The sequence below is a fragment of the Emydura macquarii genome, unplaced genomic scaffold, assembly GCF_026122565.2.
Source record: "Emydura macquarii macquarii isolate MOO-44397 ecotype Brisbane River unplaced genomic scaffold, CSIRO-AGI_Emac_v2 contig_820, whole genome shotgun sequence".
NCBI lineage: Eukaryota > Metazoa > Chordata > Testudines > Chelidae > Emydura > Emydura macquarii.
This window is the reverse complement of record NW_027130957.1, coordinates 357,228-384,038: the sequence shown is the minus strand read 5'-3', so window position 1 is coordinate 384,038 and position 26,811 is coordinate 357,228. Positions and strand designations below refer to the sequence as shown.

Here is a 26,811-nt window from a genome sequence, read left to right as displayed (position 1 = left end):
TGACAGCAAGCTGAGAAAACCAGCCAGCTGCAGTGAGGAGTTCCCCCCCCCCCGAGCCCCCTAGTCCCCAAAATGACCATACTGATGATCATGCTGGTGCACGCACAGGTGAGGAAGCCCATTTCTGCTGCACTTGGAAAAGCAGAGAAGTGCGGTTGCTCAGTGGGAACAGAGTCAGTGATCCTCCCCCGGCCCAGCTTTAAAGGTGCCTTGCAACAAGCGGAGTAAAGTCAGAACAAAACAGCAAGAGGCATGTCGAAGGAGGAAGTGGGGGGCGCCTGGGACTTTCCCTCGGCATCAGCTTAGTACCAGTCTAGTGGTTAGAGCAGAAGCTTGACGGCTGGGTTCTATGCCCAGCGCTGCCACTAACTCGTGCCAGAAATCTACATAAATCGCATCGGCTCCGTGGGCCTCAGTTTACCCATCTGTAAATTGGCACTAACAGCTGATGAGATTTCTCAGGCTTGGTTAACGTTCCCCCTGGGAATCACTGGCTGGAGGGGTTAGATATCGTGCTGACTCGGAGGAGAAGTAGCTGCTGTGGGAAATGGGGGAGCCAGCCCTCGCTCCGGTTTTGTTTCAGATCCTCCGGCAGAGCGTTAAGAAGCAGCAGAGAGATTTTGATCCCTGGTGGGGACGGTGAAGTTTTCCCCCGACCAGAAGCCACTTTGAGCCACAATTTCCATTTTCTTTTGAGAGGCTGCTTGTGAGCAGGAGACCTCACGTCATCGTCTGTCGCTTTCCCTTGACCTAAAGCGAACCGGCATGACTGACCGCTCTGAGCGACAAGGAGCGGCGAGATGCTCCATGCAGCTCCCTGTAAAAAAACGCCCCAAGATGCTCCGTGCCAGAGAACACGCCGGGCACAACACACAGACGCACCAAGAAAGGGGACAGAGGGGTTCATCTGCCGGGCTGGCATTGCCTTGAACACAGGATGGGGGAAGGCAGGAGGTTAGCAGAATGCTGCTGGGGGCTAACCCCAGGGGAGCACAGCTCACGGTCTTTCCCTGCAGCAGGGGGCCCTCCCTGGTCCACCACTGCAGCTCCAGGTGGAGGGGGACACACATGCCTATCCGCTGTCCTGCATCTTCCTCCCGGGCCTGGCTCCATGCTGCAGGAGGCTGCCCCACTGGGGCCAGTTTCCAATCTCCCTTGCACAGACTTTGCCCCGGTGTCACTCCATTGGTTTTAGTGGAGCGGCTCACCATTTACACTGCCAGGACCGAGAGCAAAATCAAGTCTGCTCCTCCCCCGCTCGCCCCTCCACCCCCAGAGGACTGTCAGGAGCCTCTGAGCCCAACTCTTGCGCCACACGCTGACCCTGGGCAGAGCAGGCGTTACACAAACCCGGTGTTTGGCTGTTGTACGGTCTCCTAGCGGGAAAGGTCACCCCTGCCTCACTCCCCCATTGCGGGAGCTATTCAGAGCCAGCGGGCAGAGTATAAAAGGGGCAGAGCAGCCCTGGCGCCGAGAGGCGTCCGGAGGGGTAACAGCCTGGGGCAGTAGGACAAGATGAAGGCTTGCCCGGGCCTTCCCCTCACGCTGGTGCTTCTGCTGGCTGCTGCCGCCCCCCAAGCCGGCTTTGCAGAGGAGTCTAGCTGCTGTACACGTGAGTAGCTGGAGGGGTGGAATTCGGAGCAGAGCTGAGAGCCAGCAGCTCCCCGGGAAATCAGTGGGGGTTAGGGGTGCTTTCTGGAACCCTACAAATCTCAGGGCCAAACTCAGCCACCTGCTCATGGGCTCCAGCAGGGAGCCGGTTCCTGAGGCAGGGCTGCAGCGTGGCATTGCCGGGCAGCTGCGTTTCTGGGGAGCTCCCTGCTGCTCCCCCGACCCTGACCGGGGGCTGGGTTCCTTCTTGCTGTTGGGGTGCACAGAGACCCTGACGGGGAATTAACACCTTGGCCATTTTGCACGTCGTCAGAAGGACAGGAGAAGTGGCTCCAGAGGTGAATTGTCCTGTCTAGAGTGTTTTAGCTGTGGTCACTCTGGGGGCCCATTCCAGCTCTGCCCGCCGACTCGCTGGGTGACAATCACTCCGTGCCTCGGTTTCCCCATCTGCCAAACGTGGCTAATGCTACTGCTCTCGCTGAAGTCAGACGACAGTCCTTTCCTCCTTGGCCTTTCTCCCTTCTCCTTGACAGCTGCCCGTCCCCACCAGCGCGCACAGCACAGATCCAATGAGCACAGCTACACTGGCTGTGTAACCAGGGGAAAGCGTCCCAGCCATGTTTGCCCTGCTTCTCCCTCCTCTTAATTTGGTGAGGACATTCTGCTCTTATCTCCTGTTAAATATTGCTTCAGAACCTGTTGGGGCAGGGAGCGTCTCATTACTTGGATGGAGAAATACCTAGAATATTGTTGGGGGCTCAGAAAACATTCAGAGTTGTTATGAGCCCACACTTCCCAGGGCGACCCAGCTCCTCCCTCCCCACCCCATACCATTTTTAATTATTACTTTAAACTAATGGTTCTCACCCTTTCCAGACTATTGTACCCTTTCAGGAGTCCAATTTGTCTTGCGTACCCCATGCTTCACCTCACAAACCACAGAGCTTGCTTGCAAAATCAGACATAAGAATCCAAAAGTGGCCCAGCGCACGATTCCTGAACAATTGCTGACTCTCATTTTTACCATACAATTATAAATAGATCAATATAAATACTGTACTCCCCTTGCAGCGTAGCACATGGAGCAGCATAACCAAGTCACTGCCTGTATGACGTTTTTAGTGTGTACTGACTTTGCTAGTGCTTTCTATGCGGCCTGTTGTAAAACTAGGCAGACAGCTAGATGAGTTGATGTGCCTCCTGGAAGACCTCTGTGTACCCCCAGCGGCTGAGAACCGCTGCTTTAAACGTCCTAATGTTTAAAACGGGCAGATTTTCTCCCAAGATGGAAGACTGGTAGAAGTTCAGAGACAGGGACTGATCTCCAGCTGAAATCTGACACAGGGCCCGACCCCTCCCGTGTCTCAATGTTACCGTCCCTGGCAGGTGAGCAGGAGGGTATCCAGGGGTGAAAGCACAGGCTGGGAGTCAGGAGAATTAGGATCTATCCCTGGCTCTGCCACCAGCTTGCTGGATCATCTGACGCCAGGCACGTAACCTCTGCGCGCCGAGGTTTCTCCGATCGGCATAATGGAGGTTCAGGTTTAATTTACCCGCATTTGCCATTTGTGACTGTCTGGTGCGGGGAGGGGATGTTTAATTCTATTCTCACTTAAAAAATGAAAAAAAAAATCTCACTTTCGGCTGCCTGTCCCTCCTGTCCTGGTTGATCCATCTGCTTCCTATCACTCTGGCCAGCTAAACCCTTAACCAATGAAGGCCGAGATTTGGGCCGACGGAGCAGGCGCCTTCCCAGACCCTTTACATTTCCTGCAGAATCCCAGGCCCACGTATTCCTTGCACATAGGAGGTGGCAGAGCTAGCGGGTCAGGCTGCTGTACCGGATATGGACTGGCTACCATGCTTCAGACAAGAGATGCGTTCCCGTTCAGATACATGGCCGGCGAATGGCTAAATGTCGTTAGACAGTTTCAGCCTCCTGGCTCTGTGAGCATTTCCCATGGTCACATCCTGGCCCTGTGCTGTACCCCTGTTCTCTTCACTCCAGCCTGCTTCTCTGCCTGTTTCAGAGCTGAAGGGATTATCCCAGTGCGGAGCAGACAAGATCTTTTTCCAGAGCCAGCCAGGGATCCCGGGAATTCCAGGCATGCCAGGGACAAACGGCCTACCTGGGGCTAAAGGAGATCCAGGCCCTCGAGGGCCCGCAGGTGAGAGGATGCTCTCAGAACTCAGCAGTCACAGCCTCAGTATAAAGCAGGCCAGAGTTGTTCTCTTAGTGACAGACATCCAGACCCAGGCAAGACAAAGGGATGGGCAGACTCCATGTGAACGCTCAGCGCTAGCTAACCCGACAGGTGCCGAGAGGCGGGGGAGCTGGTCGCCAAGCTGCATTTCAGAGGAGGCGGATGGAAAGCGGGAGGCAAGCAGGACACCGCTTGAGGGAAACTCCCAGCCCTAGCGCTCCACTCCAGAGCACGGTGCTCCTCAGGCGCGCACACTGGGGGCGCCGAGCGGCTGGACTGAGCGGCATTTCAAGCCATGCGAGGGAAAGCAGCGTTTGGCTTCTGGTGATATTTCAGCGGGAGCATAGACGGTGTCAGACAGCTTTGCAGAATCCAGGGGCGAGTTGTACGGCGGAGTCTGGCTCTCCGGCTCGCCTTACAATTACCAGTGATCCTAGGTACCACAACAGATCAGAGTGGGAGGGGGCTGGGTGCTGTCCAGACAGTCCCTGCCCTCCAGAGTTTACTGTGTGACCGGACAAGGCAGGACGTGGGGACAGGAGAGCGTGCAGCAGAACTTTGAAAGAGGAACCTGTGCCCAGCAGGTATTGGCTGCTCATTTCTGCCACTAAAACACTGGTGCCATATCCCTTGCATGGAGTGAGTGAACCAAGTACCCAGTGACTGGCCAGGGGCAAGAGACGTGGCCTCTGGGATTTTTCCTAGCAAACACACCCCTGTCCATTGAGACCTGCTCACTCGTTTCACCCGAGCCAATAAACGGTACCAACCTGGGCAGAATTTGAACTCACGACCTAGAAGCAAAAGACGCCGGGTCCTCTTGGAAATCCCCAGCCCGACTGCTCCCTACTCCCCGGCCGCATTGTGTGGCTTTTAAACGCAGTGGTCAGGTCTCTCTAAAGGCACAACAAAGGGAACCATGCCCGTGTCTCTGGTCTCTTTCTTCAGGCGAGAAGGGCTCCCCCGGGGCACTGGGGAAGGCTGGACCCAAAGGAGACCGAGGTAACTTTGCTGGGACTTTGGGGGAGGGCAGGATGCAGATTCGGGCCCCTTTGGAAGCCTCATGGCTCTATCCACCAACTGCGCCCTGCTAACTCCCTTGGCCCGTCTGGACTCTTGCCTGCAAACTGATCCGAGTGCTGCGTTCCCAGGGGTTCTCACCTCCCCCGCCTCCTCTGCTCTGGAGGAGAGACGTTGGCCCTACTCCACGTTGGGAAAAGGACTCAGCTGCTGGGGATGAAAGTCTGGCCTCGTCACCGAGATCCCCTGCCACCCCCCATTGCTGCCAGCACCCCCTGCAAGGTCCTGTCACCGCGCTGCTGTGACGGTGGAGAGCCGCCCTCTTCAGAGCTTGCGGAAACCTCTCCCCCTCTTCTCCCCTTCCCACAGGCTGCGTCTCTCTTCCCACAGGAGAAGCCTGCAGTTCTGCTGGTCCTGACAGCTCTCCACAGCAAGGTACATGCCTTCCTCAGCCGCAAACCCTACCCCCAGGGAGTGCACCAACACAGCTGTGAACACACAGGCCATCCCTGGGGATCAAACCCTGCACTTTCTGCACCAAAACCACAGGCCGCTACCACCTAAGCTAAGGGAGTAACTCTAGGAGAAACAATTGATTAGCATGAAGGGAAGCCACCAAGTGAGCCCAGCCACCCCACAACAACATCCCAAGGTGCCACCCAACACAGCTGCCCGTCACGTTATGACAAGCCCCTTTTCTCTAGCATCAGTTTACTCCTCCAGAGACCCAGAGCATCATCAAAACCCAGTTAAAGCCTCTCAAATGCATCTACCATCAGCTCTAGCATAAACCAGCCGGGTCACAGCTAGTTCATTCTTCACCCCACCCTCATCACCTGCACTTCTGATGTCACCTGCAGGTGTTTGTTCAGTACAGCTGGAGAGAACCCACCCAGCTGTCTCCCAGCTCCTCACAGCCCGGGGCCAGCTCTGAGATCACAGCGGGGTGACTTTCTCCTCTGTGAAAAATGCTGCTTCCAGGCCAGCAAAATGTTTCCAGGATTTGCATTGCTTTCACCACATTGTTTCAGTCAAACAAACAAACCCTGATCCCCCTGCCTCCCTCCCCCAACATTTCACTTTGATACTTTCTAAACACGTTTGGATTTTTGGTTCAAAATGACTTTTTTGCCACCACATTGCCAGTCGTATTTAAAACAGTCACACATCTCAAAATGGACAAAAAATCTGAACACGGCATCGAATCTAAACAAAGCTTCTGTTCAGCCCAAGCCAAAATTTTCTTTGGCTTTTCAGTGTGCAAAAAATTTCAGAAAATGTTCATTTTCGGCCCGTGAACCGAAAAGTTCTTTGCCCAGCTCTGCGAGTCCCTGATCGCGGTGTGTTTGTCAGCCAGCCAGCAGATGGCTGTGAAAGCCAATGTCTTTCATTCATTCCCACTGCTCAGCGGTAGGGATTCATCCAGCACAGAGTGGCTGGTGCTCTGGGATGTCACCCCTGCCCCCCACCCCATCCCCTGTGTTGGATTTAGCATCCCTAATGGCCGTGTCCATAAAGAACTCACTCGGCTGGTGTTTCCCCTGAGGGGCAGGTGCCAGGAACTGCCAGGAGCTGCTGGAGCATGGAGTGGCACTGACCGGCTGGTACACCATCCACCCCCAGCCGGGGAGAATGCTGACCGTCTTCTGTGACATGGAAACGGATGGGGGAGGCTGGCTGGTGAGTCCTGCTACTGACTGGGGCCAGCAGGCCAAGGCAGGAGAGGCTGCTGGAAGAAATAAACCTCTCCACGCAGGCTTCCACCTACCTGATAACAACCCCCATTGTACAGAGTGGGTCAGTGGGTCGGCGGCTGGCTCACATACAAGGTTGAAGACTCTGCTGGGGGCCCCGGTTAGGGGAGTTTGGGCCCAATGTTCAGGAGAGCTCGTCTCTGGTGTAGGCACCAGGTAGCCGGTCTTTCCAAAGAGCTCAGCACGCTGGCTGCTGGGGGGTGCGCCCCAGGCTCCCCAGAGTCCCCACCAGACCCCAGGCCACATTCTTTAGAACATCCTCCCGCTGTCCGTAGCGCACAAGGGGCTCTCCAGACCAAACGAATGAAGAGAGGGATCTTTTCTTGCTTCCCCTTGCCGGGAGGGGAATCACAGGGAGAGAACAGAAAGGCAAAGCTGGCCTGTCTCTGCTGCTTTTAAGCAGGGTCTGCCTCCAGCCCCTCTACTCCGGGCACCCTGCTTGGCAGCTGGTCCATGCAGGGGCAGGAAGGCCTGAGACCTTCGCTCTCTTGGCTGCTCTGTCTCCGTCATGACAGTCTTCTTCCTGCTCACCACCCCTTCCTGGGGCTGGGTTACCCTTTCTAAGCTCCCTCCAGCCAGAGAAAGCCTTACAGATGCACCTTATTAGGGCTAACGAGCCCAGAAGAGCTCATTAGTCTCCTTTCTCCAGGAGCCTGGCCATGCCCCTTCACAGCCACCCAGTGCTTTTAATCTCTGGCCGGGGGTGATGCCATAGGTGCAGCTGGGTGTTAGCACTGTTGCAAATCTGTTCTTCAGTCCTTTGCCTCCAACCACAGAGCCCTTATGCCTGCAGCGAGGGAGATCTAGGGGGTCAGTCCCAGCTGGTGCCCCGTGGCAGTAGGCACCATACAAGATCCTTCAGTGGGGAGGTGTCTGTTTGGTTTTCACTGAGATCATCTGAAGGAGGGACATCGGACACTCTGGGAGCCGGCCCGCAGCTTCAGCGGAAGGACGGGTTCCTGCCCAGCTCGGAATGTCATGCCTGTATTGCATGAGCCGCCCCTTGCCTTCCAGGTGTTCCAGAGGCGCCAGGATGGGTCAGTGGATTTCTACCGGGGCTGGGAGTCCTACAAGAGAGGGTTTGGAAACCAAGCATCGGAGTTCTGGCTGGGCAACAACAACATCCACCTTCTCACCAGCACCGGTAAGGAGCCCTTTCGCCCCCCAGCTGGGGCTGGCGCAGCCACCGGGAGAGGGCCAGGGGAGGCTCAGGACGGAGGCAGAAGCATGTGATTTGCAGCGATGCCGTCACGCCGCGTGCTGATCTTCCATCCGCCCCTTTCTGAGGAACCGAACCGGGCAGGGGGAGACCAGCAGAACGGGTGAGGTAAGGGGTGGGCGGCTGGCCGGCCAGGTTCTGATCTCCATGACAACGGTGCAAAGTCACTGACTTTCACAGAGCGACCCCGAGCATCACAGGGGTGGGAGCCTGGCCCTGGGAGTTGAGCATCCCGGAGAGCCTTTTCCTGATCAGCTGGGAAGCCAACGCAGCCCTTTGCTCGCTGCTGCCCACGCAGCCAGTTCAGTGTGGCTGGAAGCACCAACGCGGAACGTAGCCTTCTGAGCAATGCCCCGCCTGCTTGGACAGGCAGCTACCAACTCCCCCTGGGGACAGGAGAGACATCTAACCTGCAGCAGCCAGAGGCAAAATGGCCCCTGGGGGGCCTGGAGCTGCCAGCGTTTAAAGGGCCTGCTAGCAGCAGAGCATGCTGGGAAAGGTTCCTAGCAGCAGAGCATGCTGGGAAAGGCTCCTAGAAAAAGGGTGACCCCCAAGCAGAGTTCAGTATTGGCTAGTCAGCTCCAGAAGGAGACGGCTCCCAGCTCTGAGCTGACGCCCCTGGTGTGCTTTGCTGTTGTGGTGTGATCATAGGAGTCCAGCCCCCTTTCAGACCGCAGGTGCTTCCGGCGCTCAGCTCCCCGCCACGTCAACCCAGTCTTTAGCCCCTCCTGTACCGCGCCCTCATGCACCATCCCAGCCCCCATTTCCTTTGGGGTTTCCCCTCCTTGTGCCTCCAGCCTGACCCTGGCCCTCAGGGGCACTGCAGCTTCCTGCATCCTCCCCCGTCTCCACCCAGCCCCTTATCGTGTTGGTCCCATGCCACGGCTGGACCTCTGACGTCTGGCTGTCCTTTTGCCGTCAGGGACCTACCAGCTGCGGGTTGACGCCAGGGACTTCAACGAGTCGGGCACGTTCGCCAAGTACAGCAGCTTCAAAATCCAGAGCGAAGAGGAAAAATACAGGCTGGCCTTGGGCTCCTACGTGGGTGGTACCCTGGGTGAGTGACTTTCACTCAGGCCTGCCGACTGCTAGGGGGGGGATCGGGGTCACCAGGGCACCCCTTTGCTATTACACGCCTCGGCCTGTCCTGAGCAGAGACAGGCAGCCGTGCCAGAAGTGCACCAGCTCGCCCTAGTGGCTTTGCCACCCGACTATCGCAGGGGTGAGGCCCTCCGCCCAGCAGCGGGCCCTCTCCGGTGTCTGAACCCAGAACTGCAGACGGGGAAAGCTTGTTCCATGAGGCTAGCTCGTCACCAAGGGACAGTCTTTCCCTGGCCTAAAGGACTGGGGTGAGGACAATGTGAATCAGCCGAGGCTCTGTCCCCATGCTGGCAGTCTCCCCAAGGGTACCAGAGCAAGTCACAGGAAAAACCAGCAGCCCCCCCATCTGAGCCCTGCACAGATACAACATTTGGATCCGCAGCCGATCCTCAAGCCACAAAAATGGTCCCGATATAAAGGGGATAGCCGCAGATGTGCAGGGCCCTGCCCACCACCGGCAGATAGTGTGGGGAGAGCAGTCACAGCTGTCCGGCCCAAGGGGGTGCAGCAGTGTCAAGGCAGGGTGCATTTGCAGGGCAGGGTGGGGAAGCCCAGCCCTGGAGGAGGAGGGCGAAGGCGTGCTGCAGGTCAGGATCCCTTCAGCAAGGCTGGGGGTGGGAACCGCTTCCTCGGGATCCTGCTGGTGACGTCCCCGCCCCTCACCTCCAGGACGGTTCGCGACACTTTAAGAAGTCGAGGAAGCAGCATCTTCCTCTCAGCACTGAAGGGTCCGGCTAGGCTGCAGTTGGGGATGTGAATCTCTGCTCGGGCTGCCGTACACCCTATAGCTCTGCTCAAGTTAGTGCACCAAAAACGGCCAAGTGTGGCTGCAGGAGCTGACACTGGCCACCCGACTACAACTCCGGCGGGGTGCTGGGTACGTGGCCACACTGGGGAGGGGGACTCCAGGGGCATGGGGGCTCCACCTGTCTCCTAGAAACAGGACTGTGATCCATCAAACCCATTTCACACCAGTCAGCCAGGGTAAGGACCACTTCTTCGCCATTGGCCCTGCACTCCGTGGCAGCATTGGCAGTGTAAAATGCGGCCAGATCAGCATGGTGTCACTCCTATCACTAGTGTAAATGACTGTGCAAGGTGTGACTCGGGGCCCCATACGGGATACTTCTTACTAATAAATAACAGGGAGAGAGACATGAGCTGGATTTGAACCGCTGACCTAGGCAAGACTCTTATGACTGCAGCTAGGGAAAGCCCTTTGCTCTCAGGTGAAGGCCGTGAGTTTGGGCACGGAGCGAAGATGCTGCAGGCCAAGCCATTTGCATTTGCCTTCTTCCCCTTGCAGGAGATTCTCTCTCGGGGCACAACGGGCTGGTGTTCTCCACCCGGGACAAAGACCACGACACCCATGGGGGCAGCTGTGCCCTCCTCCACAAAGGCGGCTGGTGGTACAGTCAGTGCCATTCCTCCAACCTCAACGGGCTGTACCTCAAAGGTGAACACACTTCCTACGCCAACGGGATCAACTGGTTCGCCGGGAAGGGGTACCACTACTCTTACAAATACGTGGACATGAAAATAAGACCCCAGTAGGCAGCCTCCCTCTCTGGGGACTGCACTGACGACACAGGGAACCTTCCCCGAGGACCTCCTGGCAGCTGCACACCCCTTCTGCTGGGCTCGTAAACTGGGAACTCGCCATTAGCTGGGACCTCATGGGCTGCTGTGGTACTGCAGCCTGCAATTCAGGCTCCCCTTCAGGCTCCAGTCCGGCCGGGGGCAGGGGGCTGTTTCCAGGAGTTAAAGCAGAAGCATTTCCCCAGCCCCCCACTCCCTCTTTTCCACCTCCCTCTACTTAAACCCCTGCTTGTTCTGCTACAGGGAAGATGAGCTGGGGGTCAGGTCCCCCTGACCTGCTGTCTGAGCCGGGGGCAAGTTGCCGCCCCTCTGTAAAATGCAGGTGATAATATCAGCCAGTCTCACAGCTCAATATATTACCTAGGAGGCTCTGAGATCCTGGGAGGGGGAACACGACAGCAATGTAAAGTGTTACTATATTAAACACCGCCCACGAAGCAGACTCATTCCATCCGAGTGCAGCTGTATTCTGGCTCAATGCCAAGCTACTGCAGTGAAGGTGGTTGTGATGACTCGGGGCTGGCATTTTACCATCTTGCTTAGCACCCGCCAGCCCCAGTTTTCAGCAGGGCTCAGTCTCCGCCGGATGGGGGAGGGAGGGTGTCAGATTTTCAAGAGACCTCCACCCAAAGTCTGGCCCTACAGCTCGCAAAGGGGCAGCTGAGATCTCAGTGGTCTGAGCGCTTGAAAAACTGGTCCGACCTGTCTGTGTTCAGTGGTGGCTGGTGGATAGGCCTGTACCTCTCAGCTCTCTTTTGAAAATAAAGTGCCTACAATTTTTAGAAGATGTTTGCACCCAAAGCTTTATTCAGAACCAGGGAGATAGTCTCATTACAGACAGGGGAGGCCCAGGAGAACTCCCAAGGTCCCCAGGTGAACAACTCGTTTCTCTATCTAAATTGTACTCTGGTTTCTAACTGAGCCATCAGCAGAGTTTATCTAGTGTGTGCACCCTTCACCCACTCCCTCGCTCCTCTGAGATCCCCCCTCCCAGCAGAGTGAAGGAAGGTGGGGCGCTGGTCCTGCTAGCTGCACTAGTCGGTGAGCCTGAGTGCGCTCGCTGGTTGCAGTGAGACGCCTCGGGTGAAGGAGGGTGGCTCACATAAGGTCAGCAAGATTGGGCTCCTGATCGGCCGTGCCCTTTGGATGCTGAAGGGCCAGGACATGAACACGCCAGTGGCCAGGCCAGAGAATAGGCACTCACGCAGGATGTAAGGGCCATTCTCCAGTGACGAGGAATCGGTCCACAAGGTCTTTGCGCTGAAGTCCATGTGCAAGGGTAGGGTCTCTAGACACCAGTGCGTAGAGAAGAAGGAATTTTAGCCACTACAGTGCTAGAGAGAGGCAGGGAAGTGATCCCGGCCCGGGCTAGCTACAAACTAAAATGGAATCACCCTAGGTGCTGCTATGGCTCCCTCAATAAGTGCTCAGGCATGACAGCGAGAGCCCAGCGCCAGCTTTCCCGACAGCCAGCGAGCGGGGAGCTGGGGGGGATTACTGCTTCTTGGATTTCTGCTTCTTGAGGCAGAAGTAATTCTGGTGGGCAGCAAAGCCCAGCTTGCTGCCGATCGACCCCCAGACCGTGCTGCCTGCTGAAGCCCCTGGAACACACACAAAATAGAGGCGAGTGATTAGCCAGCGCAGATCCCAAGCAATCCGGCGGGCAGGGAAGGGATCCAATGCCCGCACTCTCCAGGCGAGAAGCCGGCCTGACCTCTACTGAACTACTGAGACTCACAGAGTCCCACCCTGATCTCATGGGTTACACAAGCCAGAGTCACGGCTCCTGACTTTGCTGTACACAAATCACTGTCACCCCGTCTCTGCTTCCCCTCCCGTCCTGTGTCTTGGCTATTTAGAACAGGAACTCCCTGGGGAAGGGGTTCTCTCTCTCACTATGCTGATGCCACACTTAGCATGAAGGACATTTGATCTCAGGTGGACCCTCTAGGCACAACTGTACCATGGGTACTAAGAACCCCCCAAATGCCATGATGCCCAGCCCCCTGCTCGTCTTGCAAACCACCCCCCATCACAACGATCCTGAGTGAAAGAGGCACGTGAAAGGGGGGGAAACTCTTTAAAAGCCCACACTGGGTCTGAAACGTCCATTGCCCTGGTTGTACCTGGGGCAGCCTCCCGGCACGTCCCACTTACCAAGGCTCTGGAGCGTGGCCACAATTCCCCCGGCTGGCACGCCGCCTCCAGAACTTAGAGCGGACCAGCTCATCAAGTAGGAGGCCACAGAGTTGGCTGCTATGCCGGTGGCCTTGAACCCCAACATACCCAGCATGGCTGGTCCTCCATACGCCAGAGCAGCTAGAGCAAAGAGAGACAGATTAGATCACAGGCATTTCAGTTTCAATCTCCTTTTGGAACCCAAACTGCCTGGCCCGAGTAAGGCATTCGCCACAGAGGAGGAAGGTCACGTTTGGTTTACACAGCGTCATTTGACACATTAAGGACTGTCTGGAGCATTAGACTTCAGCTGCTCTCCCTCCCCCTCACCCCCGCCTTGTGCTGTGGGGAGAACTGACAAACTCAGCGCACACACATGCTCACACTGCTACAAAACCATCTACTATTCCCCGGGGTTGTATGGATGGGATGCTCCAGGGTTGTGCACTTTTTTCTCTGCCCACCTCCCACCCCAGCCTCCACCGCAGAGAGTCATCAGTAACCCACCTCCTCCCACGACCACGTACGGGAGAGCATCTATGAGTCCACAGCCATCCTCCTCTTCTTCATCTAAAGACACGGGCAGAGAAACAGCGTTAGCATTACTGGGCCTTCTGGGTGAGAGAAGGCATGTGGGTGGGGTTTTGTGTTTTAATGTTGGTTTATTTTTGCATCTACAAAATAAGAAGGGATTCTGTCACGGGGAGAGAGGCTTGTTTAGGTCACGATTTTGCAGTCAGATCCGTGCATGGGAACATGGACATTCATGCAGAACCCTCAGTGACGTCTCTGGGTGAAGGGGGTAGCGCCTTCGATTATGAACTACAAGAGGTAGGGGCCTTGTCTCCATTTTTTCCTGGGTGAAGTAGTGATCTGAGTGCTGCCCCATAGGGCCTTCTAGCCAGAAAAGGCTACATTTAAAGTTGTGCTCGGAACCATAACTCTGCATAGAACTCTCGTGTGTGTGTATCACAACACAGCCTTTAATTCCACAAACAACACAGTATCATACGATTCCTCTGGCCTCTCCCAATTCTATCTGTCTGACAATTTGTCAGTCTTCACTCTGCCCACATTTCTGGACTTGTCCCATTGGTCAAATCAAAGCCAGGTTTCTCTGGAACGTCCAGAAATGCTTCTAAGCTATTTCCACACCCAGGGCCTGGTCCGGCACTCAGATCCATGTGGGTGTAGAGATCTGCTGGCAGGATCAGGTCCCAGAGTTCAGCATTTTATCCCCTGGGTTTCACTTATGGAACTGTGCTAAATAAAGGTCCCAAGAGTATTTCCCCCCGCCCCTCTTCTTGTGCTTGTAGGGAGATGAGCTGCTATAACTCACAAAAGAAAAGCCATTTAAAACAACCAGCCAACCATTTCTGGTGCAGAGGCCAGTCCTGGAGAGTCTCAGGAAACTGGGAGTTTCTGAGAAGAGAAGCTTTCATGTCATCTTCACTAGAGCCCTTAGTGCTACTATGCCACCTATAAGATACCATGCCAGCCTATGACGCTAGGGCAATGACAGCATCCCTCACACAAGCGTCCATGGCGCACACATATAGACGTTTAGGGGGTCTGCATGGAAAAGAGCTAAGACTGCAGAGGCCATGAGGACAAATTCCCAGGGTAGGGACATGACAGATTTCAAACTTCCTCCATGCAATCAATGCCGTTGCCCATGCCAAGGAGAAAGCAGAAGCGTCCAGTCGCCAGAGCTGCTGACGTAGCACCTGGCTCCAGCACCAAGATGATTTTGATTGGGGGGGGGGGGGGGGGGGGAGAAGAGGGAGGGAGGAAGGGGAATAAGCAAAAATAAACGTACATTCCAGCTGGTCAGCAGAGCCCCTGGACAGAACCAGAGACACCAGGAGGAGGAGATGGAATTGCTGCCACATGGCGCCTGAGTGGGTTTGCCTCCTGCAAGTATGAAAGTGACACCCTCATTCCCACCGGTTACCATTCCACTACCTGCAGTTCAGCTGCGGGGAGGGAGGTGTGCGCGCATGCACCACTGCCCCCTACTGGAGATGACAGGTAAACCCTAACCTTCCCCAAATCGTTTCCACAGGAGGGCGACCAGATAGCAAGTGTGAACAATCAGGCTGGAGGTGGGAAGTAGTAGGTGCCTATATGAGAAAAAGGCCCAAATATATTGGGACTGTCCTATAAACCTGGGACATCTGGTCACCCTACCCCTCAGAAGGGTATTCGGGGGGAAATACCACAAATACATTGAAAGGACAAGTTGTCCGTTCCACGGGATTTGGGGCCGTGCATTACAAGCCAGTCTCACATCTCATAGACTTGAAGGTCAGAAGGGACCATCGTGTTCATCTCGTCTGACCTCCAGCACATGGCAGGTCACAGAACCTCACCCTTCCTCTCCTCCCCTTCTCCCCCCCACCCCCAGTCCTGGAACGGACTCCCAACCTCTGGCTGAGTTACTCAAATCAAGAGGTAAAGACTCCAAGTTGCAGAGAATCCACCGTTTACACTCGTTTAAACCTGCAAGTGACCCGTGCCACATGCTGCAGAGGAAGGCAAAAAAACCCACCGGATCTCTGCCAATCTGACCTGGACAGAAATTCCTTCCCGACCCCAACTGTCACTCCTAAGAGTTTAAAATCCTACAACAAATTGTGCTCTCTGCACAGTCCAGAGTCTCTCTCTCCAACCTAGTGCAATTGCCTTGCATTTACCCACTGTTACTGAGCAAAAGAGCTTAATTGCGCCGCCTTTTTACCTGGCACAGCTACCACGGGGAGTCGGACAAGCCACCTCCCTGCGATCAGGATGTAGACTAAAGAGCAGATTTGGGCACCTTTTCATCCCCAACCCGTTGCTCCTCCCCGTCCTGAGCTGTGACGGTTATCTGCGAAATGCACTTGCCATTTCCCTGCTGCTGTTTAAGTTTCATTTCTCTCATCCGGACACGCTATTCAGTTTCTGCTGGAAGGAGATTAATGAGTCCAGGAAACTGAGACTCAGTCTTAAAGGGACCTCCTCCATTTAAAAAGCACACATCCACAGCCACTTACAAACACTTCACTTCCTATGGTACCAGCCACGGTCACTAGCACTTGGAGAGAACAGTAACATCTCCCCCGGTACCACCACCACTTCCCCTTTGTACATGGCAGCACTTGGGGTACTTCCACTTTCCCCTTTTGCACCTGATCCTGCAAACGTACACCCCGCACATCAGTAACTTTGCTCACGACAGTCGCCCCCCCACACACCTCCCCGTGCCAAAGCTGGACACCCCATCAATGGGGGGACGGGAGAGTTGAGGATCCAGTCACAGCTGCTGTAGTCGAACAGGTGCAAAAACTGCCTCACCTCTTTGTCTTCTCCGTCCCCATTCAGCAGTGGAAGCTGCCCCTCCGCTACCCTCCCAGACCCCAGCAGTGGCAGCTGGGTCCCTCCCTCCCTTCTCCAAAACAGCAGCAAGCATTCAGCTGTCACTGTAGACTAGCTTCCAATACGGCGAATCTGCAGTGCTGGCAGTCAAGGGGGGAAATCAGTCACTGTTTTACTTGTAAACAGAGGCCACTTGGATGATGCTACAGGGAGCACATCCTGCTATCGCTGCAGGATCACTTTAAATAATGGCTTTTGTTTTCCACAGGCATCAGATAATGGCATTCCTGACACAGGTGCCTGTAGTCCACGACTGAGCTGGAAAAGAAAGGGGAGTGGGGCGGGGAAGGAGGGTAATATATTTTATTGGACTTGTCTGTCTGTTGATGAGCGAGGCAAGCTTTCCAGTTTACACCGAACTCTCCTTCAGGTCAGGGAAAGGTAAGGTAATCCAAGTGTCACAGCTAAATACAAGGTGGAACAGATTTCTTAGCATAAGTAGTTAACACACATTTCAAGGGACCACTCAAGGTGAAGTGGCCCGTTAACACCTTTACAATCCCCGGACAAAGTTAGGAATTTAAGCGCCCAAACCAGGCTAAATAAAAATCAATGATTTATTTTTTTTTAATTTAAATCAGATTTTTTTTTAAATCAGTAAAATACTAAATTTCTCATTTAAAAAATAACAGTTACAATTAAATCTTATCATAAACATGCTAAACCTACACTTACAGTCTCATAAAAATGAATCAATGGCTCTAGTCTGTCCAGCCTAGCTGCCAGCTCTTGCTTCTTGAAAGTTCGGGGCTTTCATCTGTTTCTCAGCAGACTAAAGTCACATGTGCAAAGAAAGACACAGGCTGGATAGGATTGTTGTTGTTCTGTGCTTATGTGGTGGTGGAGCTGGGCCAAGCAAGGCAGAGGAGTTAGTTAAAACCCTGTCTTAAAGACAGAGAGACAAAGGGTGGAGGCAGAGTAGACAGGAACAGTGGAGTGGACTGGAAAGAAAAAGGGAAGACATTATTCAGTACACACACAGCTTCCTATATTCCCCCACACTTTTGCCACAGAAAAACGGTCATGGCTTCTGGGCGTAAGAGAGACCCTATCTGGGAATATTTTGAAGAAATTCCTTCCCAGGATAAAAAAGGAAAATGTGTCAAGCGTAAGCAGTGCAAGAAGGAGATGCAGGGCCTAGTTGCAAGAATGAAACATCATAATGAAAATTGCTCATTGGGAGAAAATGATGTGGATGAAGATGTGGATATGTCTGAAGTACAATTTGGATCAACTGGTTAGTAACTTAAATAATTCACTTTGCAATGCATCATTCATCAAGACTCTCTCCATGCCGTTTAGTATAAGTGTGATTTAACAAGTAAATTCCCAAGCTGATTGCTATGTTGGATGCTGTTAGAAAAAAAAGTTTAGCTTTAATCCTTATGGCTTGTTTAATTAGTTAACTAGGTTTAGAATCTATCACCCAAGTATACAGTACAGAAAGCTGCAGTAAGAGAAATCTAGAGTTGCCAGTTGCCACTGGGTGTCATTTTCTTATTTTATATTACATAATACATGCCCCTTATTTTGGAACATCATAGTCACAGATCATAATGGTGATGCCATAAGTCTATTCCCTATTTTACTTCAGCATAACTCAGCTTTCCCAAGGGAACCCCCATCCTATACTTGTTTTCACGAAAAACAGAAGTGCCAGTGAGTTCTATGGGGCTTACTCCAAAATTAAGTGCACTCTGAATGCAGTCAGTCTTAGCTTTTGTGGTAATTTGGAATCAGATCTGCATCCTGGCTGAAAAAAATGTAAATCACCAACTGAACAATAGAGTGAGAAGGACTGAGAAGAACAACTATTCAAAATCATTTTTGAATTTTGTTTTAGGATCCCATTTAAGCATAAGAGGCTTTGACTGTGACTGTCTGCAACAACTTCAGAGTCATCCGTTGGTACTTTTAGCAGCAGTGCTGCAACTAAACGTATTTCAAACAAAGTATCAGTAGCAAGCAAAAGATTCCAATCATCCAGTAAAACCACCACCATGGATGGGTTTGTAGTAAGGACCAGCAAATACCAACAAGACACCATAGATGAAGAGATTGCTCGGGTCATTTATGCCACAAATTCTCCTTTTCGCATTGTTAACAATAAACACTTCATTGACATTGTTGAGTCCTTATGACCAGGTTACACTCCACCTGGTAGCGCAGACATTGGTGGAAGGTTGCTAAATACAGTGCATGAGAAAGAACTTGAACAGTGTGCAAGAAATACTGAGGGGAAATTTACCAGTTTAAGCCTTGATGGGTGGAGCAATGCATACTATGATCCAGTAATACGTGCCTGTGTGACAGCAGGAGATGAGGTTACATATCTTTCAGAAACAATAGATACATCGGGAAATGCCCACACAACAGAACATTTAAAAGAAGTGGCAGTGAAAGCTGCAATAAACCGTGAACAAAAATTCAGCTGTCACGTGCGCAGTTTTGTCACAGACAATGCTGCAAACATGGCAAAGATGAGAAGATACTTAGAAGAAGAAACAGAAGGATGCTTCTTAATAACAGATGGCTGCAGTGCCCATTTAATGCATCCTTTAGCCAAAGACTTAAGTTCGTCTTCTCCAGGAATAAAATAAAATGTTGTTGAAGTCGCAAAATACTTCCATAACAACCATTTTGCTTCAGCTTCACTGAAGAAAGCAGGAAGATCCAAACTAATTCTCCCTCAAGATATTCGATGGAATTCTGTGGTTGATTATTTTGAATAATTTATTAAGAACTGGCCTATTCTCATAAAACTTTGTGAAGAAAACCGTGATAAAATGGACGGAAGTATCTCATGCAAAGCATCTAACATTGGCTTAAAGAGGAATGTAGAGGATATGCTCAGTATACTGAAGCCTATATTCATAACCTTAAATAAACTTCAGAGAAATTGTTGCTGCATTGCCGACGCTGTCGAAATTTGGAAGGCACTTCAAGAGACATTGAAGAAAGGAATCTCACCAGAAAGTTAAACTGCAGGCAATAAAGAAGCAATGGATCAAGCACTAAACTCCACTTCGTTTTCTTGTGAACATTCTCAACCCCAGATATAAAGGTAGATGCCTAACTTCTGAAGAAGATGCTGCTGCCATGGCATGGGCATCTCAAAATCACTCCTCAGTTATGTCACTCATAATAAATTTCAGGGCTGAAGTGGAACCATTTAAACAGTACATGTTTACTGATGATGCTTTGAACAAAGTCACTCCCCTGAATTGGTGGAAATCATTAGCCAGGCATCTTGAAACAGAGTTCCTGCAGTTACTAAGCCAACTTTTCACAACAGTAGCTTCCTCTGAGGGCAGGCAGAGAACATTTTCATCATTTGGTATTATTCACTCAAAACTAAGAAATTGACTGGGAGTTGAAAAAGCAGGAAAACTCGTATTTCTGTTCCAGTCTATGAATAAAAATGACAGTGGGAGTAGGGAAGATGAGAGCTAGTTGTAGAAGTTTAAAGGACAACGTACGTTTACTGTTGTGATGACTTGCCTGTTAGAGTTAATAAAAAAAGAGTACAAGGACAGCCGCCAGCCAGAAATTCAGGAGACAGCTGTACTTGCAAATGTGAAACATTTATGTAACATTTAAGATTTAGTTTAATAAAATAAAATTTCTATTGTGTCTGTGTGTGTGAGATTTAGTTCTTACCATTCCTAATGTACTGCTGCTGCATCTGCAGCTTGACACAGGTAATGAGTATTATGTACTATTTCCTAAATTAATAAAAATCAAGTTATCTAAAAAAATGACACAAAGTATACTTTCCTAGATGTTGTAAAATGCTGTATTGAGTGGTAAATTAACGTGTTTTAGTGATCAGATCTGCACCATTGTTTAAGAAATACGTGAAGAAGTATCAGTGGGAAACTTGATTTAAATCAATGATATTCTCTTGGTGATGTAAATCATGATTTAAAACAATGATTTACATCAATCCACCCTGGCCCAAACTAAAAAACAAAAATCAGTTGTTTGCTCCATTCCAGTCAGAGATGCAGTTACTTTGGGAACCGTGCCAGCTGATTCCTCTCCTCCTCTTGGAAAGTGTCCTGCCTTTCTTCTGGCATTAATCTCTGGATGGAGGTATCCCAGCCCCTTGTCTCCATCAAGAACCTGAACTAGCTCCTATCTGTGGTTCAGTCCATAACCGACCCTGAGTCCTTCTAGACACCAGACCAAATGGCCCCAGAGAGAGACTCAGGCCTGGTCTACAGTTTTGGTACTGGTATATCTTGGCTGGTTAGAGGTATGATTTTTTTTATTTTAACTGATCATTATACCAGTACAACCTCTAGTGTAGAAGCAGGTATACAGGTACAATGTGTTTATACCAGAACAGTCTATTCCTCTTTCTGAACAGGAGTAAGCTATACTAGGATAAAACACCTTTATGCCGGTGTAACTGCTTCCAAACTGGAGGTGAGCAGGGATTATAACATTTTGACTGTACTAGTATAGTATAAATTGTGCATTGACTAGGCCTATTTGACCTTCTGTTGTTACCAGCGATAAGAATTCTCATGTCACACAAGCAGTAGGGGGCTGCCACTTAGAGCTGATGGTACCAGGATCATAGGCATAGGCTCATCTCTGGAGATCCTGAGAATCATTCCTCCACAGATCCTCCTCCTTTAAAGTACAGTCCTTCACCACTTGAGAGATGGATCTTCGTTAGGGGTTAGAATTCCCCCCAGCAGAGGGCAGCATAGTGAAACAAGATGAGAAAATACTCTGTTAGACTGTTTTATGTTATTTTACAATCTGCTGATGATGATTCTGACGTGATCTTGCATCATTCGCAGCAGGATGCTAACTTCAATTCATGTTCTACAGAAAGCAATGATGTCTATGCAGGAAAAATGCAGAGTATAGGCTGTATTTGCAAACTATCTTGAGAACCCAGCTGTCCAGATCTTTTATTCCCTTGACCACAGTCACTAAAAAACAATTTTGGCTTTCAGAGGACCATGAATCTCGACCTTTCTTTGAACTCGTTATAAGTTTTATATTTGTCACAGAGCACACAGGTGAGTTGACAAGTTTTGTGGATTTTTTCCTTTTTCATAGCAAACATCTTTCACAGATCTAGTAATGTTGGCATATTAGATATAGAAGAAATGGAAGGGATCCAAAGCTAAGGAACTGTTTTGGCAGCCTGGACAGACTCAATTAATTTGAAAAGATATGGGCAGTTTAGATTACAGAGGAGATGTATCTGAAAAGATATGCATCTCCAGAGTCAATACAGATTTAAGCCATGGTAGCAGATCACAATCTGGACCTAACTATTTTGACTTAACTGAAGTTACTCCAGATTTACCACAGTGTAACTGAGATTAGAATCTGCCCCTTACTCTGCTAGCATCAATGGAGTCATTTCAGATTTACCCTTGCATACCAGACTAGAATCTGTCCTTAAAACAAGTTAATTTTATATTTAAAGCAAAGCTGCTCTATAAAAGTTTGGACATTTCTAGGTTATCCTTTGAAAAGGACACATTTTCTATAGGTTCTGCATTAAACCCCCAAACATGTTCAGAAGTCCCTACACAAATGACAGTGACACCAAGGCCAGTATTTTGAAAGGAGTTTAAGAAAGTTAAGTGCCCAACTCCCACTGAAGTTCAATGGGATTTGGCACCTAACTTTCTTAGGTTCCTTTGAACATCCCAGCCCAAAACACATCTGTGGCATACACTCCATGGAGCATGCTGTTTGCCCGTTAATTAGTAAATGCACTGTGTAGACATGTATGAGAGGCAGAATTTATTGAGGCCAATGGTTGTTATTCATGGAAGGGTCCCATTTATGAATTGACTATATCAGATGGTAAATCCAGGTAAATCAACAGCAACCAGCAAGCCCAGGGTCCCTGTTAGGAGACCTATGGGTAGATCACGGTGGTAGTCTGGGTAAACTGGAAAGTCCAGCTGCAAGTGGTGACCACGAATTTATTTGATTTTGTTCTGTTGACACCTGTGGTGCTGTTACTGAGGCGTTTAAGTCCTGGAAGGGAGTTCCCCATGACCATTTTCATAGGGCCTGATCTCCTCCTCTTCAGCCATGCAGTCGGACTCAGCCAGGAGAAGGCCTGCTGACATTTCTCCATCATCTTCTTCTTGGCCTGCAAGGTGAAGTAGTTAAGGACGTCTTCTGAGGTCCGCTTCACACTGAAAGCGCAGGACTGAAGGTAGTTCTTGGTGGCGAGTTTCCATTTATGTGTCCTGTCCTCCGCCTGGTATCTCTCAGCCTCCGCCGCTAACTTCTGTATCTCCTCTCTGCTCAGTCTCCCCTTGTTGGCATCCACAATGACGGGGCTGGCATTTCCGGCGACTTTGTCCAGGGCAAATACCGTCAGGATGCCATCTGCATTAATATAGAAGGTCACCTCAACCAAGACCATGCCACGAGGGGCGAGGGAAATGCCCTTCAAAAGGAAGCTGCCAAGCAGGTGGTTCTCCTTGGCAGTAGCTCTCTCCCCCTCATAGGCTCGGATGAGCAGGTCAGGCTGGTGGTCATCGAAGGTGGTGAAGGTCCGAGTTACCACTGCAGGAATGGCAGTGTTGCGTCTGATCAGGGTGTGCATTTTCCCTGCACCCGTCTCAACCCCCAGAGACATGGACACCACGTCCAGGGAGAGCAGGCTCCTTGTGACCTCTGACCTGTCTCCCATCAGGATGGCGGCTTGAACAGCTGCCCCATAGGCAACGGCTTCATCCGGGTTGAGTCTTTTGTTCAGCTGCCGGCCGCCAAAGAAATCCTGCAACAGTTCCTGGATCTTGGGGATGCGGGTGGAAGCGCCCACCAGGACCACATCATGGATCTGGGCCTGGCTCAGCTTTGCATCCTGAAGCGCCCTCTCCACGGGCTTCAGGGTCCTTTGGAAGAGGTCAATACAAAGCTCCTCAAACTGGGCCCGGGTGATGTCTGCATGGAAATCGATCCCTTTGTACAGGCAATCCAAGTCAATACTGGCTTTGAGGTTGGAGGATAAAGTGCGTTTGGCTCCCTCGCAGGCCATCCTGAGTCTCCACACAGCCCTCCTGTCCTTGCTGATGTTCTCCTGATGTTTCTTTAGGAATTCGTCTATGAAGAAGCTCACCAGGCAGTTGTCAAAATCATCTCCTCCCAGATGGGTGTCCCCAGTGGTGGCCTTCACCTCGAGTATGCCCCCATCAATCGTGAGGACAGACACGTTGAAGGTTCCTCCACCCAGGTCAAAGATAAGCACGTTGCGTTCTCCACTGGGAGGGTTGTCCAGACTGTATGCCAGGGCAGCAGCTGTAGTCTCACTGAGCATCCTCAGCACACTGAGGCCAGCGATCGCCCCGGCATCTTTGGTGGCCTGGCGCTGGGAGTCATTGAAATGGGCTGGCACGGTGACAATGGCATGGGTGATGGGGTGACCCAGGTAGTCCTCAGCCATCTGCTTCAAGTTACCCAAAACCATGGCGGAGATCTCCTCTGGGTAGAAAGCCTTCTCCTTTCCTTTGTAGGACACTTGCACCTGGGGTTTCCCCTCAGCTCCCACAATCTGGAAGGGCCAGAACGCCGCATCTGCCTGCACAACGGGGTCCTCGTATGTTCGGCCAATCAAGCGCTTGGCACTGAATATGATGTTAGGAGAATTGAGGGCTGCCTGGTTCTTGGCCTCATCCCCCATCAACCTCCCAGCCTCAGTGAAGGCCACGCAGCTGGGTGTGGTGCGGATACCCTGGTCATTACCGATTATTTCCACCTTGCCGTCTCGGAAGAGGCCCACACAGGATTTAGTGGTGCCCAAGTCAATACCAATTGCTGGGTGTTTCAGTGCAGGCTTGGATGATTTCTTCTCCATGACGTTACACTCTGCCAAAGAGGGATTCCCTTCACAGGCTAGTAACCTCTCATAATATTCCCCTCAGCAGAGCAGGTGGTGACCCCTTCTTTGATTCAGGTTCCCCTCAACAGGGCTGGTGGTAGCCCCTTCCTTGGGTCCTCTCCCACTCAGCTGTGCTGGCAGCTCTTCCTCCTGGCTGCCTCTCTTGATCAATGTAGTGTGCAGCCAGCCCCCCTCGCATACACCTTGGTGACCTCACAACAGACATGTCACAATACAGTTGAAGGACTTCAGCCAATAACGGCTGATACTCTGGGTGCATCCCTCAGCTCTGTCCATTTTACTAACCATGGAGTGTTCTTTTGATGATCTTAGCAGCCATCCCACCGTGGGGGCTGGCACATGATCATGAGGTGGAAAAGTGGGTTGCTCAAGTCCCTAAATCCTAACTTAATGCCTTAACAGCAAGACCAGCCTTCCAGAAAACATCCAGAATTAAATCCAGACTGACCTCCAGATTGGAATGTGTGGATCAAACAATCATATCATAAGCAGGTGCTCAGCACTTTCCAAAAACCAGGCCCCTTTAACATTCCTCAAGTTGGGCACTTCACTAGTCAATTTTGAAAGTCTTAACCTAGGGCTTTAATGCTCATACTCTTGGAAAAAAATGCCATGGGATCTTTTGAACTACACACATTCCAATCTGGAGGTCAGCCTGGGTATTTGGACAGATTATTAGGATGGATGGAGCTTGCTAAAGTGTCTAGCTAAGTCCATGCTGTCTCCCTAGTTTTCAACTGGACTGGGTTTCCTCCCTGCACAAAACTGTTGCAGGCCATACCATGCCCTACTCCAGAGACAGCAGAACTTCAATGCTGGGTGAGTGATCTTCATGCAGTATTGCTGAGTGGCTGTTAACAGCTAGCATGATCCTGCCCAGAGATGGCTGCATTTCAGCACTGGACGAGTGATCTCTGTGAAACATATTTGTATGACTTGCAAAAAGCAAGCTCATTATTCACAAAGCATTGAACACAAGGAGAGTTAGAAACTGGAAATATCTGTTCATAACTTACTGAAGTAACTGACAGGGTTCTGAAGAACCCTAGAATGTGACAGGGAACAGAAGCTGAATCAAGTTCTCTTTGGCAACTTCTCGTACTCCCTGAACCTCCAAACCATTTACTATCCATACTGCTGGTCACAAACATCAAAAAACAGACTCTGTGGAATGAGATACAGGGTTATTACATGGTGAAAAGTTCCAGAGGAGTAGCTGTGTTAGTCCTTATACAGCAAAAATGAGAGTCCTGTAGCACCTTAAAGACTAACACATTTCTGCAGGCATAAGCTTTCGTGGGCTGCAACCCACTTTGTCATGCATTTGACAAAGGATCATGCATTGTGGGAAAGATTCAACACCACAGCATTGCAGTGAGGGCCTCCAATTTCATGGTCACTACTTCTATTAAAATGTGCTAAAGATTTACCGTATTTTATGAAGTATATTGAAACTGCAATTCCCCCAGAGACTTCAGGTGTTCCTCCCTGGAGTGGAGAGCAGTAGGAAATTATACAATTATGTGCAAACTTGAAATATGACACACAAGAATCAGAAACCAGTACTGTGCATTCTTTGTCACTATGATCCGAACAAGCCAACTGTTAAGCCTGGATAAGGACAGGCATTGCAAATTTCAGCTTTCTTTGTAAAGTAAAGTAAAAGTTTGCACCAGGTGTAGTTTCATCAATTGCTGGAATCAGGACAAGTTTCAAACATAGTTAGGCCTTAGACATTCTAATTACTGTAGCAATACAAGTGCAAATCATTAAAATGCATAAGTGCTTTTAATTTAATAAAAATTACATCTACCCTCTCTCCTCCACAAGCTGCCATCTTGATTGTTTAATGTGGATCAGGTGCTGTGAATTTAAATTTGGCCCAAAGTATAATTTTTTCAAATGAGAAAAGGGATTTTCTAATTTTAAAACTTTAGAGAAAGCAATTTTTTAACTAATGAACATTCCCCTGTAGTGTCTGAAACTTAAAATTTTGCATCGCTTAAGAACCTGAAAGTGAAACTGATTTAATGGCTTTTCATTGTCCTCTCTGACAGAAATGTAAAAAACAAAGTGCCATGTAGGTTGGGTTTTAAAAATCCTCTCTCTCTGGGATCCAATGTATTGAGTTAACTTCTGTACTTGATACCAATGCAAGCTGCAGCTTGCTTTGTCTATGCTTCAGGCTTGCAGAAGTGCCGTTACATCAGCAGCTGGCCATCGATGGCTGGAATGGGGGCAAATTCCCATTGCAAAGAAAACTAAAGTCTCAGGTTTTCCTCGAGTTATGCACACGGAATCCTGCCTCCCTTTCTCAGACCCACTTTCCTTCAGCCTTTGATCGATCTACACGCACCAACTTCCTCTCCTCTGCCCCCCACCCCACATCCACCCTCCCTCCTTCCCATCTGCCCCCCACCCCATATTCCCCCTCCGCCCCCCAGTACCGCCACACCCACCCTCCCCATCTGCTCCCCAGTACCACCACTTCCCTCCTCCCCATCTGCCCCCCAGTACCACCACTCCCCTCCCCATCTATCGTACCCTAGCTCCCACCTCCCCAACCCAAGCCCGCTAAATTCCCCCTAGGCCGCCTGACTGGAGGTCTGCCCCCACTTCCTGGTAACCAACCGCGCGGAGGCTTCTGGGACACTTCCGCTTCTGCGCGGCCTCCTAAATTCCTTCCTCTCGCGTGAGTGGCCGGATGCTGGAGGGAGCTCCCGGGACGCGCCAGGGGTGACGTCACCGCGCCGTCCGCACCCCGGATGGGAGAACTCCCCAGTGACGTCAACACTCCCGCTCCACCCAACCCGA

General features: G+C 51.1%; 3 protein-coding genes across 12 annotated transcripts; 1 reads left to right on the top strand and 2 right to left on the bottom strand.

The window, feature by feature from the left end:
- The first annotated feature begins 1,423 nt into the window (after positions 1-1,423).
- On the top strand, positions 1,424-11,543 carry LOC137149707 (ryncolin-1-like). 5 transcript variants are annotated; one of them, XM_067543272.1, is made up of 9 exons: positions 1,486-1,612; positions 2,145-2,261; positions 3,642-3,779; positions 4,764-4,817; positions 5,205-5,270; positions 6,388-6,515; positions 7,604-7,733; positions 8,731-8,865; positions 10,216-11,543. In XM_067543272.1, the coding sequence occupies exons 3-9, from the start codon at positions 3,719-3,721 to the stop codon at positions 10,461-10,463; spliced, it is 822 nt and encodes a 273-aa protein (XP_067399373.1). In that variant the 5' UTR covers positions 1,486-1,612; positions 2,145-2,261; positions 3,642-3,718; the 3' UTR covers positions 10,464-11,543. The 5 variants fall into 5 exon arrangements, with proteins under 5 accessions (XP_067399369.1, XP_067399368.1, XP_067399372.1 ...); XM_067543268.1 differs by lacking the exon at positions 2,145-2,261 and having other exon boundaries at positions 1,424-1,612; positions 5,226-5,270; XM_067543267.1 differs by lacking the exon at positions 2,145-2,261 and having other exon boundaries at positions 1,424-1,612.
- Positions 11,294-26,758, bottom strand: IFI6 (interferon alpha inducible protein 6). 6 transcript variants are annotated; one of them, XM_067543275.1, is made up of 7 exons: positions 26,629-26,758; positions 25,428-25,485; positions 16,779-17,044; positions 14,506-14,600; positions 13,194-13,256; positions 12,666-12,827; positions 11,294-12,109 (listed from the first exon to the last, which is right to left on the bottom strand). In XM_067543275.1, the coding sequence occupies exons 3-7, from the start codon at positions 16,784-16,786 to the stop codon at positions 12,003-12,005; spliced, it is 435 nt and encodes a 144-aa protein (XP_067399376.1). In that variant the 5' UTR covers positions 16,787-17,044; positions 25,428-25,485; positions 26,629-26,758; the 3' UTR covers positions 11,294-12,002. The 6 variants fall into 6 exon arrangements, with proteins under 6 accessions (XP_067399376.1, XP_067399378.1, XP_067399379.1 ...); XM_067543277.1 differs by lacking the exon at positions 16,779-17,044 and having other exon boundaries at positions 26,629-26,756; XM_067543278.1 differs by lacking the exons at positions 16,779-17,044; positions 25,428-25,485 and having other exon boundaries at positions 26,629-26,749.
- On the bottom strand, positions 21,903-24,057 carry LOC137149758 (heat shock 70 kDa protein 1A-like). The gene has a single exon (XM_067543357.1). It carries the CDS (start codon positions 23,950-23,952, stop codon positions 22,000-22,002), a length of 1,953 nt encoding a protein of 650 aa, XP_067399458.1. The 5' UTR covers positions 23,953-24,057; the 3' UTR covers positions 21,903-21,999.
- Positions 26,759-26,811: the final 53 nt, after the last annotated feature.